General features: G+C 36.5%; 1 protein-coding gene across 1 annotated transcript in view; it reads left to right on the top strand.

Moving 5' to 3' along the window:
• The window catches only part of GUCY1A2 (guanylate cyclase 1 soluble subunit alpha 2), a 133,395-nt gene that overhangs the window by 111,252 nt on the left and 4,207 nt on the right, over positions 1-17,936 (top strand). Inside the window, exon 7 of the mRNA XM_053935310.1 lies at positions 11,797-11,951. Coding sequence (XP_053791285.1) covers positions 11,797-11,951 — 155 coding nt within the window. The remainder of the gene's footprint in view (positions 1-11,796; positions 11,952-17,936) is intronic.

Raw genomic sequence — 17,936 nt, 5'->3', positions numbered from 1 at the left:
CTTCATTTAAACTGTATTATTTCTAGTTATGTACCTATGTCCATATGCCTCTCTTTGATATTAATATCTTGCACATACTTGTAGATGATTTCCACACTTCCCCTATTGAGTAATAATTAGCCAAGCTGTAAGTATTTACAGATTTTTAGTTTCCCTCTAATCAGATCCTTTCTGAAGAGATTCTTGATCTTTTCAGAAATCACAGCTGTTGACAGTACCTACATTTTAACTTAATAGGCTTGGTGAAGTTGAATAGAATTATGTAGGAAGGAACTATAGGTGTCAGATGATGTTCATAACCCCAGATTACTTCCTTCATGTGGCAGGATTACATGCTATCTCAGGTTCATTTTGAGCTTTGCTCAGAATTTCCCAGCTTTCTGTCTTGAATTGTGTATTTTTAATTCAGAGTACATTTCTAGATGCATTCAGTCTGTGGGATCCGTTTACTTGCATTGTGTGTTGTTTATTGCAGATCATTAACAAATACAATAAATAAAAATAAGTTATGCTGAATTTTATTTATTGCACACAACTATGAGTGACATTTCATCTACTTTATTTCATTTATCCACAAATTTCAACTCAAGTTAAATACAAATAAAAATTATCAAATATTCATGATTTAATATTCACAGTCATGTTCCTCTCAGACACACTGATAAAGAACAAGGCACCAAAGGGATGCTTTTAATGAAAACATATCTTGCATGCATTTGGGAGGAAAGGAGTAAAGAATGAGACTTAGAGCTAAGGGACTTGTTAAAAAAGTTTGCACCAAGAGAGATTCTTTGCCCACTTCTTGGTTGAAGAATTTGACTGGAAAAGTTGCAAATAAAGCACAATCAGTTGAGAGCAACAGCAGGAAAGAAGCAAGCAATGAGAATGCTGGATAAGCAAAATCCAGGGCTGGGGGTCTGTGCCCCTCAGCAGCCAAATGCACCCAGTTAGTGTCTTTAAAGGTTGGCTGGAGAGCAATGACAACCAAGGAAGTTGTAGATATGCCATACTGTCTTCTTCTACTGCCTCCCAAACTAGATTAGTTTTACATTTTCAAAAGAACATGCAAGGTTAATTGAGATTTAAAGTATCTGGCTTTCTTTTCTGGTCTTACTCACACAATTAATACCATAAGTACGCTTAAATTTTTGTCTCTATGTTTGTGGACTATAAAAATAGAAATTAATTGATAAAAGCTGGTGAAGATGGGCAGAGATAATCTTGGCTAAGCATATTAATTTTTATTTTTTTGCAATTACAAAATGCATAACCTACAGAAAAGGAACTATTATAATATATGCATTAAGATTGCTATTTTTATAGAAATTACAAGCCAAAATCAACTGTATGTGTTGCCATGCTTTGTTCTTTGTCAGTGTGTCTCTGAGAGAGGGATGAGTGTTAGACACAGTGGGAGAAATCATTGAATGAAATAAAGGAAAGTCATTAGACTGAACATTGAAATCTTTCCTTCCCATAAGTGATTCATCTTCATCTGAGAGCAATTAGTCTCTATTTGGGTTTTGTCATATTATTGACATCATCAGGCCTTCATTTGCTAATTTTTTTTGAAAATAAGATCAGAATCTTTCTAGTCATGAAAACACGAGAACATTCAAATTCATCCTGAATCGTCTTCTTTAAATTGTAGTGCGGTTAAAAATTTTCTCTGAAGCAATTTAAACAGTGAAATAGTATCTCATTGCTATTCATGTTACATGTAATGTTCAATAACAATCAGATATGGCTTGTAGATTTCCACCTTAAATCTAGGAATAGAAAATGCTACATTTTGTATGAGCCACAGAGAAATTTTTCATTCATTTCATTAACGAATTTATTTACAAATGTCCTTTTTTAAAGCTAGATTTTCAGTGAAGGTAACTGAGCTGTACAGAATACTCTGAATTCTGATCCTAGCTTTTGTTATGATTTGTTTTGTGGTGTTAAGAAAGTTTGATTGACTTGCTGAAGTGCTGTCTATACAGGAGACTAACTAAATGCTTAGATAATTTGCTCAAATCCTCAGTTCGTTGCAAACCAGCTGCCTTTCTCTTTGTGCTAATTGCCTTTGTTGTATGAAGTAGTTATTCACAACTGTCTGGATTTGCCTCTCTGAAAGACTTCAGAAAAATCATTTTATGTGAATATGTATTTTGAACTCACTAAGGAGGAAATTCACTTTCTGCAAAGATTTGCAGGTTTGTGATGGTGAAGTACAAAGGCAATAGGAGTATTAATAAACCCCTTCCCCATTTTGCCAAGGTGAAGTCTTTTGGTCTCGTATTTATAGGATCCATACAGTCACAGAGCCTCATTTCCCTTTGTATGCAATTGCCACTGCCAGCTGTGGAGGTTTGCTCCAGGCATAAGAGTTGGGTAAATTTTGCAAAAATCATTGTCATCATCTTATGTTGTCTTGTGTTCAGTCTATAGAAATTGCAGTTCTTAAAATCAAACTGGTGAACAAGCAAAGGAACACAGCAGCATTATCATTTTAGAGTGAGGTGCTTAATGATTATCTAATAGAGTGAGCTGTTCAAACATGGGAACCTATAAGGTATAAAATATCTGTATGTCCCAGCTGTAATATGGAAACTTTCTTTACTTTACAGGCAGATTTATTACTTATTTTTTTATTTGAGCATGAGAACAAGTTGTTATGTTGCACATTTAGTATTCAAGTCTCTATGATGGTAGCAGTGGCTGAGGTTTCTTCACAAGGAAGCAAACTATTTTTTAGCTATTACAGCCTGCAATTCTACTCTGTCTTTCTACACAGCTTGGGGTTTCCTTAGCCTTTTATCTTTCGTATGGTCATTCCTTATTTACTGTTTCAAAAGAGGGCATATATTGACTTGTTTCAGGTATTTGTCTATATCACAGAGTCACAGAATCATACAGAATCGTTTATGTTGGAAAAGGCCTCTTGTATTGTTGAGTCCAACCAACCTTTGGCTGATCACCACCTTGACCATAGCACTAAGTGCAACATCCAATCATTTCTTGAACAATTTAATTGGCTGTATTGTTAGACTAAGAAGTAATGAAGGAACCAGTCTGTCTGCTTTTCCCATCTTAAGAACAGGTACATTTTTAAAGTCTGACCCACTGATTTTTTTTTTTTTTTTGTTTTGTCATGTCTACAGTGTCCATATGGAGCAGGGAGTTTAATAATTTCTTTATTTTGATTATGTCTGCCTTGGTACTGATTGCAAGAATCTGGGGCATCCCATAGAAACTACACGCTTAAAATGTATCTCTTCTTCATGCAAAAATTAATAACATTCCTTGCGGTGGTAGAGGTTTAAATGACATCTGCAATTTAAGTTTCATTAATAGTGTGGGAGCTATTGGGAAGACTCTGATACATCATTATTGTAGAGGCTAGATAAGGTTGCTTCTAGAAGTAAAGCTGTAAGATTGTTACAGATCAGTGGTTCTATTTAAAAGGTGCTATGATCCTTGTTGATTGGTTCCAAGCTCTTCCCAAAGCAGATAATCTGACTTTCATCAATGTGTAAGAACATGTACTGTGGTCAAAAGATGAAGCATGGCTCTGCATTGAAAGGTCATTTCATTTTACAGTTTCAAAGAATGCAGGCTAGATTCAAAACCTCTTACATTAAAACATCTGAAGAAATTTCTGCAGTTCTACAAATAGAATGCTCTTCTGATGGGGTCCCATCCATCAACACAAGTATTTTTGATGATTTACGCACAAGAGTGTAGCTCATTTTACAGACAGGTGTGTCAACCTTGCCAGGCTGAGAGTTGAATTCATCTCACCTTTCTTTAGCTGTCTGTTTATGAGGTGTCCAGGTTAAACTTACCATTAAATGTCCCTCTCTGTTCCACCAGGAGAGTTAGACAGCTTCAGGAGTGAGTGATTCAGCCTCTCCTGTGTGCCAATTTCAAAATATGAAGAATTACAGCCCTGAGGTTATTTACCTCCTGTGTTTAGCAGGAGTCTAGAAACCTAACTTAAATTAATTAGCTAACTTCTAGGTGGTTGCAATTAGGTGAAATTTACCTTAAATTACTAAATTAGCAAAAGTATCAAAAATGGATTCTTGAGGTTAAAACTCTTAGGTCAAACTTTTTTTTTCATACAGTTTTTTTGTTCCCTTAAATATTTTGAGCATGTGTCATTTATCCTTGTTAAAGTATCACCCAATCCATTCAGTATATGTCATATGATGGCACTGTGAGACAAAGATGTCCTCCTACACTAGGGATCAAAGAGAACTTTCTGATGAATATTTTTCTTTTTTGGTGTCAGTGGTGGGGAGGCTGGGAAAAATCCTCCACTGCCATGTGGGCTTGTGTGAGTGATTAGCTCTTTTTTAAGTTAAGTGCCTGAACACACAGGTTCACATAGTAATTAAATTCCTACTGTGGAAATTACTATTTAAAGAAAACAATAAAAGGTGTTTTTGATTAAATGCCCCATCAGCAATGAAATGCAATGTTTTATTGGGGACTGAGAAGCAGCTCATAAAGAAGCACATTAACTTTAATGTTTCTTCTTTGGAACTGTAGGGAAGGATATATGTTTTATTTTTCTGTTTAGCAGCAATGAAAATTCTCATTTACGTCATTTAACACCCACCTCTCCACTCAGAACGCCCTCCAGTAAATAATTTCAGGTCAGAAGTTTCCTTACAGATGACCCAAATCCTCTTCTCACCTAGACACTGAGCAGTGCCATAGTGAATTCACATAATCCCATCTGGTTCAAAAATAACTTGCCCCAGTGTAAACTTCCCTTTGATGCTAGAACTAATGAGTTCCCAAAACTAGTATGAGTCTTTGCTTTTGTTTTTACTTCATCTAATTCTACCTCATACTGCTGATGGAGACTCACAGGTGTATAATTTTTCAACACAGGTTATGAAATACAGAGTTGTGATATAAAGGAAGCTGCAAGGAACCTCTGGAGGTTAACTAATCCAACCACTATTCAAAGCAGGGCTAGCTTAGATCATAGTGGAAGAACTTCAAGGGAAAGAGAGAAATAATTTCATCCTTCAAGTCTAGGGCTTCTTTATGTAGAAATGATTCATAGCTTCTTTTCCCACATTCAGTAGAAATAACTGTATGCCAAGACCACAGCCCAGGGATGTACATATGCAATGTGCATCACATTGGTTATCATTTAATTGCACCTCTTTTGCACAAACCACATGATTGCCTTACCCAATAACTACTTAAAATGGATTTATTGATCCCAAGGCATTCACTCTTTATGAGTTTATGACTTTATTTTTCATTGTCCTTGTATAATTTGCTGTGTGTTTTGCTTCAGATGGGTTGAATAATTCTTTGAGAAAAAAATCTAGGAAATTCTGATTAGAAATGAAGTTCAGTGTTTATTTCTCCAAATAATATTCAAAGGGGGGGGGTGGAATTTATCCTGTAGTTTAGTTCTATAGAACACCTTGTGAAATTCAAGTGATCTAAATTTTCCTCTGAGCAGGTCTGTTCCTTGGCAACAATTCTGTAGTGAGCTGTACTGTCATGTGTCCCTTTCCAGAAAGGCACTGTGATATTTATAAATCTATCTAAGAATACAGATAACCCACACACTAAAGCATATGTCAGGACATAGCTGTCAGTCCTATCAACTTGCAGTCCTCTGAAGGATCAGAAAGGCACATTGACTCACTGGTGTGTGGCCCTGATTTTAGACCTCTGAGCTCTGGAGAGTCTATTTTACATTAAAACATTTTACAAGTAAATGTCCTGTGTAAGGCATATGTTGGGATTTAGAGATAGCGCTGTTGTAGAAGCTGCTAGAAAATATTAGAGCAGAAAAAACACCCTAAAGAATTTGGCAGATTCCCATAGTGAAACACAGATTATCAATCAGTATGTTAGGCCAGAAAGTGAGGAGTGCTTTTGTATAAGAAATTTTACTGTACAGATACCAATGTACATTATTTTGGCTAATACCAAAAGTCCTGATCCAGCAGAATCCTATTGTGTTTAATTGCTTTTCTGGCTTGGGCCATCCGTGTGCCTGGAACTTTTTTCATGCAGCTACTGCCTTGTGCCAGCCCTGAGCTCTGCTCAGCTCAGCACAGTCTTGAGCAGCTGTCAGTCACACATTATTGAGGCTTGAAAAGCTCCAGGTTGGCTGAGCAGGGGATCACTTCTGCCCGCGGTTGTTTTCCAAACTGTGTCACCTACTTCCCAGCCTGCCCTCTCTCCTTCTTCTGTGCCTGTGTAAGGCAGACAGTTCTGAGAAAATGGATTATGTGTCCTTCTGGATGCAGTTAACCTGTGAGACAACCTGAGACTTCTCTTTCTAGCATAGGAGTGTGTTTCTCAGAGTGTGAGAACTGTTTATTAAGGTCCTTCATTCTGTGTCTGTGGTGGGAAGAAAGAATGCTTGCTGAAATGTTACTGTAATTCATATTTGAGGAGGAACTGAACATCAAACACCTTTTCTCTACAAAACGAATTTCTTTTGGCTCAGGAAATCCCTGAACTAAAAAATTGCTGGTTGCAGAAAGAGAACTTTGGAAATGAGCATGTTTTTTCACCCAGCGCTTATCAGAAGGCAGGTTACGTGGTTACCTTTAGTGTGAGTTGGAAAGTCTGCTTGCATGTTTTAATATCAACTACTCTTTACTGGAAGAGAAAAAGAAAGATACCCACAGACTCTTCTTCTTTCTACTTTGCTCTTCAATTTATTCAATAATCCTTTTATTAATTAGACCACAGAAAAATGGTTCAAGCTGTAATGTTTCCTGAAAGGAAAATTAAGTGGGTTTTACAAGCTTCTTATGTACATGGTGCTGTGCAAAAATATTTGCAGTCCTTTTCTTTTCAATTCAAAAATCATTCTTCACAGTCATACCCTTATGCAATTCTCCATGCTGTTGCCTATTAGTCTCTTTTATTCTGAATAAAGCATGAATTATGCTTTTTAAAATAGATTTGTAAGCCCATAACCAAGACTGTAAATATTTTTGCACAGCACCATGTACATAAGAAGCTTGAGGAATAATGTAAAACCCACTTAATTTTCCTTTTAGGGAACATTACAGCTTGAACCATTTTTCTGTGGTCTAATTAATAAAGGAATTATTTTTAAATCTTGTAATGCAATGTCTCCGTTTTGACTGAAGAGAAATAAGGTTAATGTATTTTATTGCTTATCAGTATGCAAACATATATTGGTAAAAAAATTTTAGATTTGAGGTTTTCAAAAACATTCTTGAGTGGACAAGTGCTGCTTCTCAGACTGTCTTTCCACTTGCATTCTAATTTTTGCCTTAAAAATTATGTGGAGAAATAGGGAAAGAGGAAGTAGAATACATTTTTCAAAAAGGTTTCAAAAGAGAAAAAACTCAAGAGCTTTGACCATAATGAAAATGACTGGATTTTTTTTTTTTTAACTACTGATTAACAGAAAAAGCTATTAAGAAGTAAATTAGCAATGATGAAATTTACTTCAGGCATGCCGCTGCATTCGTTTACTGTTATTAAAATATTTTTGCCTCTTCCCCATAAAGTCAATTGTAGATGGGTTGTGAATTTTCAGTGTTGCATTTACTCTCATCTCAGTTGGAATAGGCTTTTTTTTTTGATGTAAGAGTGCAATTTTCAGTATGGTGCTTACGAAGGCATTCAGGCAATTGCAAGTAATTGAAATTGCATAGCAGATTAAAAAAAAAAAACCAAAACTAAACAAAATAAAACCCCCAGCACTTCTAGATGTAAAAGAGGAAAATCATGCTTTGGCAATGAGGAGGTGTAAAGAAGTAACATGCAATTTTTCTAAGATTTGGGACATCAGAAGAATTCTGTAACAGAATGTTCAGTTCAGAAAAAGTGCAAATATTTTTGTCTTGTTCACTCTTGTTCCTGTCTGTTCTTGACTTTCCCCTTGCAGTCTTGACTTTTCCCATTGTAGTCCCCTTGCAATGCTCTCATTGATACGACTTCTGGCACATTTCCACTGGTCATTTTAGATGATGACCAGTGCTTCTCATCTTTCCTTATGAATCTTCTTCTTTATCACTATTAAAAAAAAAAAATCACTATCCTTCTGGTCACTCAGGTATTAGACATTGCTGCTCTTTGTGCCTTATCCAGTAAGAAATATTCAAATACTGCTACTTTCTTAATACAAGTTTTGGAAGCTTCTTTTGCTTTGCACATAGCCATGTCTTTCCTCTCACATTGCATTGATCAATGCAGGCTGCTTTTCTTTTGCACCTCTGACTCATTAGCTTTTCTCCACTTCACTATTACCACAGCTCTTGCAAAGATCAGATCTGTTCTTTTTTTCTCATTTTTCATTGCACACATTTCAAGTTGTCCCTCTTTACCTAAAAGATCTCTTGCAGGCCTCTCAGTATTTTTCCCACCTGTTCATATCTCTTTTGCCATTGTGCGTTCCAGGATCATGCTTTAGAAATGTCTTTGGCTTTTGTGGGCTCTTCACTGTTCCTTAACTATTGGAGGAATGGTATTTACTGGTTATTTTTCTTCACAGCTGTCTTCTCTTTGTGATAGTTTCCAAAGACCCACCTTTCCATTTGTGTGCATAATGCCTCTGATCTTTCAGGTTCAGCTACATACTTCCCTTTTATCTTCAGCCAAATAATTAAGGAAATACAAAAAAGCAGTTGGTACAGATGAAAAGCATGTGTTTTATTTAAAATGTTCCATTTAAGAAAGTTAATAAATGTATAATTTGTACTACATATATATTAAAAGGAATAAACAGAGTTATGATAGACAAAAAATGCATCCTAGTGTTGTCACCTAATTTTCACTTTCTGTGCTAATATTTAATGGTGACTGTTCTGAGAAAGCACTGATAAGGGCTACATGTACAATATAGCTTGGTTACTATAACTATTTTTGTGTAACTGTTGTTATTATTGTTCTAAGTTATGTGGTCTAGGCAGATTTTCTTTACTGCAAAGGTAATGTGAAAGGTTGATGTGTCCAAGTAAGTGCCTTCCTGTTAATAATTTGATCACACATTTTTTTCCTTTGTAAAAAAGAGCCTTAAGCTGTTAACACAACAGTTTTCAACTCTGTGAGGAAAAGACCAGAACTATGAATCTGCAAATGAAGTAAAATTTTGAAAAGACACTTTTAAGTAAACATATTTCTCTAAAAAGTACTATAGGACCAATGTAATGGTTATTCTTGGTGTAATAAGGCACACTAAGGAATACTTTATGGCAAGAGCATCAGTGTTTGCAGGCTCTTTTCTTGTAGAGAACTCTATAATAAAGCAGATGTGGAGCTTTATTGTAAGCCATTCTTAATGTAATTTATCTCTAAGGTTTATTGAGAAAGCCTACATCAACTTTCTTCCACCCAATGAAAACCTCAGGTTTTGACTGTCTCTATGTAGTTTAACCTGTGTTTGTGAGAATATATCTACCTTTTTTATTGTAGGAGCATGTGTTTTTTTAAAAAGCTCTTAAGATAGTAGAGAAGAAACCTCATGTCTTTCACTGAAGCACTGAGTGATATAAAACTGTGCGCCCATGTAAAAGGAAGCAATGAAAAGGAAGGAATGAAAATAACAAAATAACCAACAATAACTTCAGCTTTTACTGCATATATTGCAAAAGCAAATTTTATTTTCTTAGTATGTTTTTTGCTGTCATATTTTCCATCCTCTCTAATGTATACTCCTATCCCTGCGTTTTTAGAGGAAAACAAAGCTCATACCTTTCCTTACTGTATGGCCTATGTTCCTTACAATCTGGCCTTTACATGTGATTGAATGTACCATGGAAAAGGTCACAGCACACAGTTAATTTGTGATTTTCAAATAAATGTGCAGAGTTGCACATTGGAACAAACGGGTTTCATTAGCTCTGTTCCTAAAATTGTGTGCAAAATGACTAACTCACCTCCCATCTCACAAGCACAAGACATTGTAAATAGGTTGCTTATTATTTATTGAAAGCTGACAGCATGCTTGCTGTTGTGTGAGCAAGACTTCCTGCTCATAGTCTTTCACCGAGGGCAGGTACTGACATCACCTATATGGAGAAGGGCTGTTTACCCAAATCATGACTGCAGGATCACTTCTTTCCACCGGTAATGCACAGTGGAGTTTAAATGTATGTTCTAGCAAAAGCAGGAAATCTTGTTGCTCCAAAAGATGACCAAAATAACCCAAGTGTTACGAGTTTGCACAGATGTTAGCAGGCAAACCAAGTTCCTGGAGGCTTCCCAGCCTTATGGAATAGAGGATTTGAAGGAATTCTGTGTCTGCCTTCCAAAACATAGTAAAGGTTTGAAAGTTCAATTAAAGTGAGTGATACTTAGTCACAGATTAAAAAAAAAAAAAAAAAAAAAGAGAAAAGAGAACAAACAAACAAACAAACAAACAAAACAACCTAGTCTGTCGTTAACAGCATTGTAAAGATTGAGAGTTTTAGGCTGCCTGTGAGAATGTTGCAAGAAGTATCACATTGAATGCAGAACATGTCCTTAGGTTATGCAGGAGCTTACTGTATAGCAGATATAATTCTAAACCCATTGTCTGTGACACATAAAAGAGGAACAAAATTAGAAGAGTGCTTAGCTGCATGGTGAAAGTCTTGGGCATGTGGGAAGAACCATAGTCAGTGAAATAATGTGGGGTCCCATATGTTCTTAGAGCTTCATGGACACCAATTTTGATCAAATGGTGGCATTTTCTTTACATAAAAAAGGAGTAACAATGATTTTTAAAAAATTTGTATTTGAGTCCGTGTGTATTTTGTTATTAAAAAGAATAGGGACTGATGGACAAAAGCACAGTGCAATAACTGTGAATTAAGTAAGTCAAAGGACCATATTGAGTACAGTGTTAGGTAAGTCACTCATTCATACCCCATCAGACCCTCTTAGTAGCTGTTATTTATTTCCTACACCTTATGTTTTGCAGCAGTCCGGTTGCTATGAGGAAGAGTATCCTCAGAGGATATAAATATCTTCTTTTCAATTTTTTACTGTTACAAAGTTAACAAGAGAAAAATACTTCCCTATCTGTAAAAATTATTTGCTTGGCAAACACAATTGTTAGCTAAAATATATGCAGAGTAAATCTCTGCATGATTATTCACTCTGAAATAAACTTGGATGGTGACTCTGAGCTGTACAGGTCTATGCAATTGCCAGATCTCAGACAGTTACAGGGGATGATTGCTGAAATAATCACATGGGTTTTTTAATTTGCTGGGGATTTATTCCTTCTTATTTTGGGGAGGGTACAATTACCTTTAAAATCATTTCTGCCTCAGTCTTCAGCATTCTCACCACTGCAATAACTCTCTGTCTGACAAAGTGAGAAAGACCTTAGACCTTGAAGAGTTTGGAAGAAAAATATGGAGGAGATAAAACTTAACTACTCGTCCTGCCAGTTTGAGAAAAACTGGGTATTACTTTAAAGCCTATGTTATAAGTGGTGGCAAAAATAACCTCTGTAATGTATTTATTTGTGTAATTAGATGGCTGATATTGCAGTAACTCTGGATGATCCCAACTTATTCTGTTCATGATTTCTATTTTGACTGTCACAGTCTCCAGCAAGTGTGCACAGAAGAAAATAATTTTAGTGAAAAGATAATATTTTTGTTCTTCTTTCTTTTAACTGTATCTGATTTAAGCTAGAGGAATAGAACAGTCTGGTTTTTTTTTCCCCTTCACTCTTTCTTCTTTAGTTTACTCTTTATTTGAAAGGGTTTCTTGTAGACGAGTGCTAATGACATTACCATTGGTGGCACAGGAGAGGCAGCCTGACGTAGATCTCATGTTTTTTTCCAGATGAGGATAGGCATTCACTCAGGTTCGGTGCTGGCCGGCGTCGTTGGTGTGAGAATGCCACGCTATTGTCTCTTTGGGAACAACGTCACCCTTGCGAGCAAGTTCGAGTCAGGAAGTCACCCACGCCGCATCAATGTCAGTCCCACCACATACCAGTAAGTCCTCTTCACCCTTTCCTGTTGCTTTTGTTTCAGCCTGTTTTCAGTTCCATCCTGTAACATGTTCTGTCCTCAACACATGGAATTCAACAGAAAGTTGGTAGGGCATCCAGACAGCTGGAAAGAGGTATTGCTTGGGCATGCCTGTCTTTCATTTGCATTTGTATCAGAATGTGCAAAGAAGTCAGGCATTGGAAGCAAGGAGGCACAACAGAAGAGCGAGCCATTCCTGCCTAAAATAATATGCAACAAAAGAAGTGGGAGATATCTCCCAAAGCAACGTAGTTTTGTGCACTATTACAGCTTTTGACTGGGGATTTGGATTCCTCCCGCTAAACACAGCTCATGAAAGGAAGCACACTCCCATTTCTCAGAAGGAAGTCTAATTTTGCCAGTAAGGGCAAGCTTACAAAGAGATTTAATGCTTTCTTGAAGACAAAATTTTTTATTTAGCACTGTAAAGACACACTTGATAGAAGCATTCTCATAATGTAGGAAAAAAGATTGAAAATGGCAAAGCATTATCCCTAGGGTTTTGAAGAAATTATGCAAATGGAGAGAAGGCTTGATTAAATCTGGTTATGAGGAACAGCTCCTAAATAAAAAAGGTGTTCCTTATTGTTCAAATTTGACAGTTTGACTATTAGAATTTCTACTGCTTAGAGTACAGCTGATGCACTCACTTTTTTTTTTTTTTTTGGCAGAATATCTCAATCTTCCAGTGTTCTGTATCTGAAGTCATTTTCTGAAGTAAGGTTTTGAGACTGTGTGGTAAATCTGTACACAGTTGCTCAAACAATATTGCTTTTCTTTCTTTTTTTTTTCCTATTCAGAACCGTGAATCTCAAATATTTTCCCCCATAGCTATCTATGTAAAAAAAAAAATTAAATGGGATTTCTTCATCCAAGTATTGAAGTGTCTGCTATGCTAAAATATGAATCAGTCAGAAATTAAAGTTAAAAGTAATTAAACTAGTGCATAAAGTAACATTCTTCTGAAGAGCCCATTCACTTGAGATCATATTTTGAGAATGAAGCAAGTGTAGCAAATTGAACAAGAAGTAGAATAACTTAATAGGGTTTGTATCACAAAGTGAACAGAAATCGATTCATACAGCTGTCTGATAACATGCAAGAGAAAGACAATCTATTATTTTCCAAATCTATCCAAATCCAATTTATTATTGTTCACAGAAAACATTTAGATTTAAATAAAAATAAATTCAATAAATATATAGGAAATTTCTGTTTGGAACTTGGTATAATTTGAAAAGAAATTGGTTTTGGGACCTTCCATACACAGCATTCTACAGTGTTTGGTGCTTGGTCATTCACTATGGGATAGAAGGAACCCTCTAAAACCTTGTTTCAATAGTCACCATAATTTTGTTTACCATTTGTGCTCCAGTTACAAAAATTACATAAGAGCAGGGCCTTTGATGTGTGGTTTGTGGTCTGGCAAAAGCTGACCAAGTCCCTGTGACAGGGAGCTGAACTTTTCTTGAGCAGGATCAGTTCTTATAAAGTGCTGTTCTCCAGCCTGAGATAGTCTTCAAGATACTCTGAAAGTGCAGTCCATACTTTTTCAGAAGAGTGATCTTAGCGCTTCACAAATGTGGCTCAGGGGACTGATTTCACTTGGGGCTACGGTGTTGCTTGCTCATGTTTATGTCCCTGAGAGCAGAAACTGGTGAGCTAGACAGCTTTAAGGAAATATAAGTAGAAATTATCTGTGGGACCTGTGGTGCACAAAACTCTCTTTATGCTGGGGCCAGAGTCACTTTCCATGTACCAGTGCACAGTGCCAGTGGTGTTGAATTTGGTTATGAGTGATACGGCACCTCCTCTGTGAGACACAAATTTGTGGTCATTGTTGAACCACCTGATCTAGCTGAAGATGTTTCTGTCCATTGCAAGAGGGTTGGCATTAAAGGTCCCCTCCAACCCCAGTGATTCTATGGTTCTGTGACAGTATTCTCTTTCCATCACGATGCTGATTAAAAGACTGTTCTGAAAGTTAGTTTGAGGGACTGTGTGGGGAGCTTGCTAGAAATCTGTGGGTTTGTGCTGCCCTTTTTCTGACTTGTAGTACATTGTGGCACAGAGAAGATGGCTTCTCTTTACCTGTATCTCATCTCTGCCTGGCTGCCACTGGGCATATTGTACCATGGCAGGTCAAATGTGAGTCATCTTGGAGAGCGTTCTTAGTAAGTCGTAGGTACCAAAACTTGAGTCAGATCTTCTCACCCTGCATATCTTTTAGGTTGCATCAAAACTGGTTTTTTTCACTTCTCTTTAATCCTAGAAATCCAGTATGAATAGGACCATTTCTTTTTCAAGATGGCTGAACTTTTGACTGAACTATCAGTGTAGACTGTTGCTTCAAAAAGGGAAGAAGGTAGAAAAGTGATTATGTAGCAATGCTGCAACATAAAATTGCAAAACAACACACAACAAAATACAGAACTATTGGTATTTTTTATCTGTATTATTGTACTCAGTAAACAATCTGCTGTTAGCGTGCTGAACAAATTCAGTGCTTGATTCAGAGAATTTGCAGTGGAAGTAACAGGCTAGACACATGGTTACAGGTGAAGGAAGTAGAAATGGCAAGAAAATATATGTTTGAATGGGATGCACTTATCATTCAAAATGAGTGGCTAAAAGTAGTGATAATCAGGCTAGGAACAATTTTATATTACAGGCTTGGGAAATTATGTGAAAAGATAAAATTAATATGCATGGGGCAACTTGAAAAGTTGATTTCAAACTATACCTTCTGGCATAGTTGGAAGCTTGAAAACAGGGAAGAAGTCAAGAAATGACACTGTTGACACAGTGGCCAGAAAAGACTGCAATTACAAAATACTCAAAGGGGCAAAATTATTCTGAGTTTCTGAACGTGATCTCTGAGATTTAACATAATATCCTTGTAGTGTCCAAATCAAAAAGTAGTGAGATGCATCCATATATAACTTTTCCTAAATATAATTTGTGTGAGTATATATTTATTGTGCATAAATAAAGTGATTCATCTGAAACTGAAAATGTATTTGTATTTGACTTTATATTCTGTTAAATGCTTCTATTTGATCACACTGTTCTGCTGTGCACTTTGTTAATACTGCTGTTAATATTTCTATTATCTAAGTGTTTTCCAAAGTAGATGATTTTGCAGTCAGTATGAAAACAACAGAATTTTCAATTATATGAAAATACCAGCATTTCTCATCACATGTTTGTGTCTACCACGGCCCCTGATGGAAGTTGTGATACAAGTTTTATAAAGCATGCAGGTCCTTGAAACATGTCCAATACTTAGCAGCTTTCATTTTTCAGTAAAGATTATGCATCATAAAGTGTCATCAGCATTCAAATAATAATCACACTTCAGAATACCTATTATTGGTTACAGACACTTCCCTTCAAGCCTGTAATCTGCCTAAGTAAGAATCAGAATCTAAAATGATAAGTGCAGGGTGTGATGTTTGTTGCTTAGCAGCAGCAGTGAGCCTGAGGCAGCCTTGCTCCAGTTACACCTACCTGGGCAGAATTCTGCTAGGTGTGAAACAACACCTTTAACAAAGGTGGACTTTGCATTTTTTGAATCTGAAACATCACTTCTGTTTGAAATATCCTGTTCTCTTGACTCAGACAGGTCTTTGGATGCAAGGATCACAGATCCCCATTTGCTTTGAATCACTGAGCATTGTGAAATTAAATCACTGGAATAGCATTGGTAAAACTTCCAGTGAAAAATGTGGAAACTGGAGAGGAAGTTGAGCATCCCAGACTGGTCCCTGTATAACATATGGACTGGAATAGGAAAAGAAGTTTATTTAATTCATCTACATTATCCTGAATTGAATAGAATTACCCTATTTTCCATAGTCAGAAACGAAGCACAGTAAGATTTATGAGGCTCTTCAGCACGAGAGAGAAATAAAATATTTTTTAGTTTTTTGTTTCAGCCTTTAATAATTATTTTTATGAGATATTAATATAATAAACCTACATTTGTCTTGTTTTCCTGTAGTGTTGCAATGTAATGCTTTGAGATTTCTAAGAAGTTTTCAAAAGCAGGTAAACATAGTTGTTCCTGTTTGTCAAATAACTCCTATTTAAGAACGAAATTTTTTTTCCAGTTCTTTCTACCTCTAGTCTTTCTCAGCATGTATTTATTTCTCTTGTGGAGAATGTGCTTCTGGCACTCAGTGCTGGGTACAGATACTTTCCATTATCACATGCTGGGCAATGCATCTGGGACCTGAGCTTAGGCAAAGATGAACAGCCTGTATCCCACATCTTTATCTTGATTTGGGAGAGAGGGCAACCCAGGTGTACCTGAGCTGGGCGAGGTCATTATGTTCACCTGCATAAATTGCTTCTCAGCCTTTAAAACTGATTAAAACCAGTGTAGCTTTTTAATAGTTCTTTCACAGAAAGGTGTATGAAAGAAGTTTTATGTAATTAAGAAGTATTGCTATACTTCTCTCTTTACAGGGATTTTAAATTAAGATTAGGCTTTTCTTTAAAGTCCTTATTGATTTTTATTTTTATCAAATTCTTTTTCCTACAGGTTGTATCTATGTATATATATTACTTCTCCTACAGGTTATAGCAATCTCTACATATATATTTTTCCACCTCATATGGTCAAAACAATGGGCTTGCTCTCCCAAGAGTCTTTTCAGACTATTTCAGAATATTTCAGATTTTATTTCTCAGTATCCTTTAAAAAAACTGTTGGTTTTTATGTTGGTCAATTCACCATGTATGTTTTCAAGAGATATTGGTGGACAGACACGTTACTTTTGGGCAGATTGGGAATACAATTTATTAATGGGCACAAAAAATTATTGCTAGTCTAATTTTAGAAGCACAGTCAAAATGCACTGTTTTTTCTTGGGTTTCTGCTCCCAGTGCCACCTGCCTCTGTGAGGCTGCACCTCCATAGTCACTGTGTTTTGTGATGGTGGTCCTTGGGCCTCTGGTGTCTGTCTGTGCTGTGCTTTGTGACACTGTATTTTTGTTCAAGGTTCACTTTTATTCAAGGTTCACTCTACACAGGATAGCTGTGCTAGATCACTGTTCAGTAGCTAATAGTGTGTTACCCCACAGTTTCACACAGCTGATCTAAAGCTGAAACGTGTTCAGGAAAAAGTCATCTGTTGGCTATACAACTGTTAAAACTACAAAAAGCTCAGGCCTGCAAAAATCCAGGCAGGTCTTGAGGCCAGCACTGTTACATCAGTGTAAAGCCTGAGGCCTTTTAGTAGCAAACCTGTGCACTGAGCCTCTGATGTCCCAAACAGAGAGCAGAAAAACTTTTTTCTTTTTGCTTAGGTGACTGAGAAAAAAAAATGTTAAAGGTCAGAGATTGACACTCACCATGCTGAGCTGCATGTGGTATGCAACATATTGCATTAAATCATGACTGGCTTTCATAACCTTTCCACAGTTGACCTGTATGAACAAGAAACACCAATACACTAACTTCCATAGTTTAAAAAGTAATAAATGTGATGTGCAACTAATTAGGTAGAGATGTAGTCAGGTTTTATTTCCAGTCCCTTATGTTTATAGCATGCACAGAAACTGAGGGAGAAATTCAAACCCGCTAAAGCTTAGAACCAGGTGCACTGATTTTTAACATTGCAATAGCAAATTCATATGTTTATACAGAGTATTTTAAGAGCAGCCTTCCAAAATTTCTAACGAGTGTGGTAATAGTTTATTATCTGTATTCATATGGAAACAAATGAGCTGGTTAATGTTATCAAGAGGATGCCCAGTTGGCAAAGCAAACAACACTTGTTGCCACAGAGGAAGGGAGCAGCAGTCCAACAGGAGAGAGTTTTCTCATAGCCTGTTTGGAAAGCCATTAAAATTAGATTTTCCTAATTATACCGATTAATGGGCTGATGTGAACGAGGTTAACTAAAAGTTTTACAGTACTTTTAGAGTTGGGGCAAAAAGAAC

This window comes from Vidua chalybeata, chromosome 2 (assembly GCF_026979565.1).
Source record: "Vidua chalybeata isolate OUT-0048 chromosome 2, bVidCha1 merged haplotype, whole genome shotgun sequence".
NCBI lineage: Eukaryota > Metazoa > Chordata > Aves > Passeriformes > Viduidae > Vidua > Vidua chalybeata.
The sequence above is the reverse complement of the archived record's forward strand: the minus strand, read 5'-3'. Positions and strand labels throughout refer to the sequence as shown.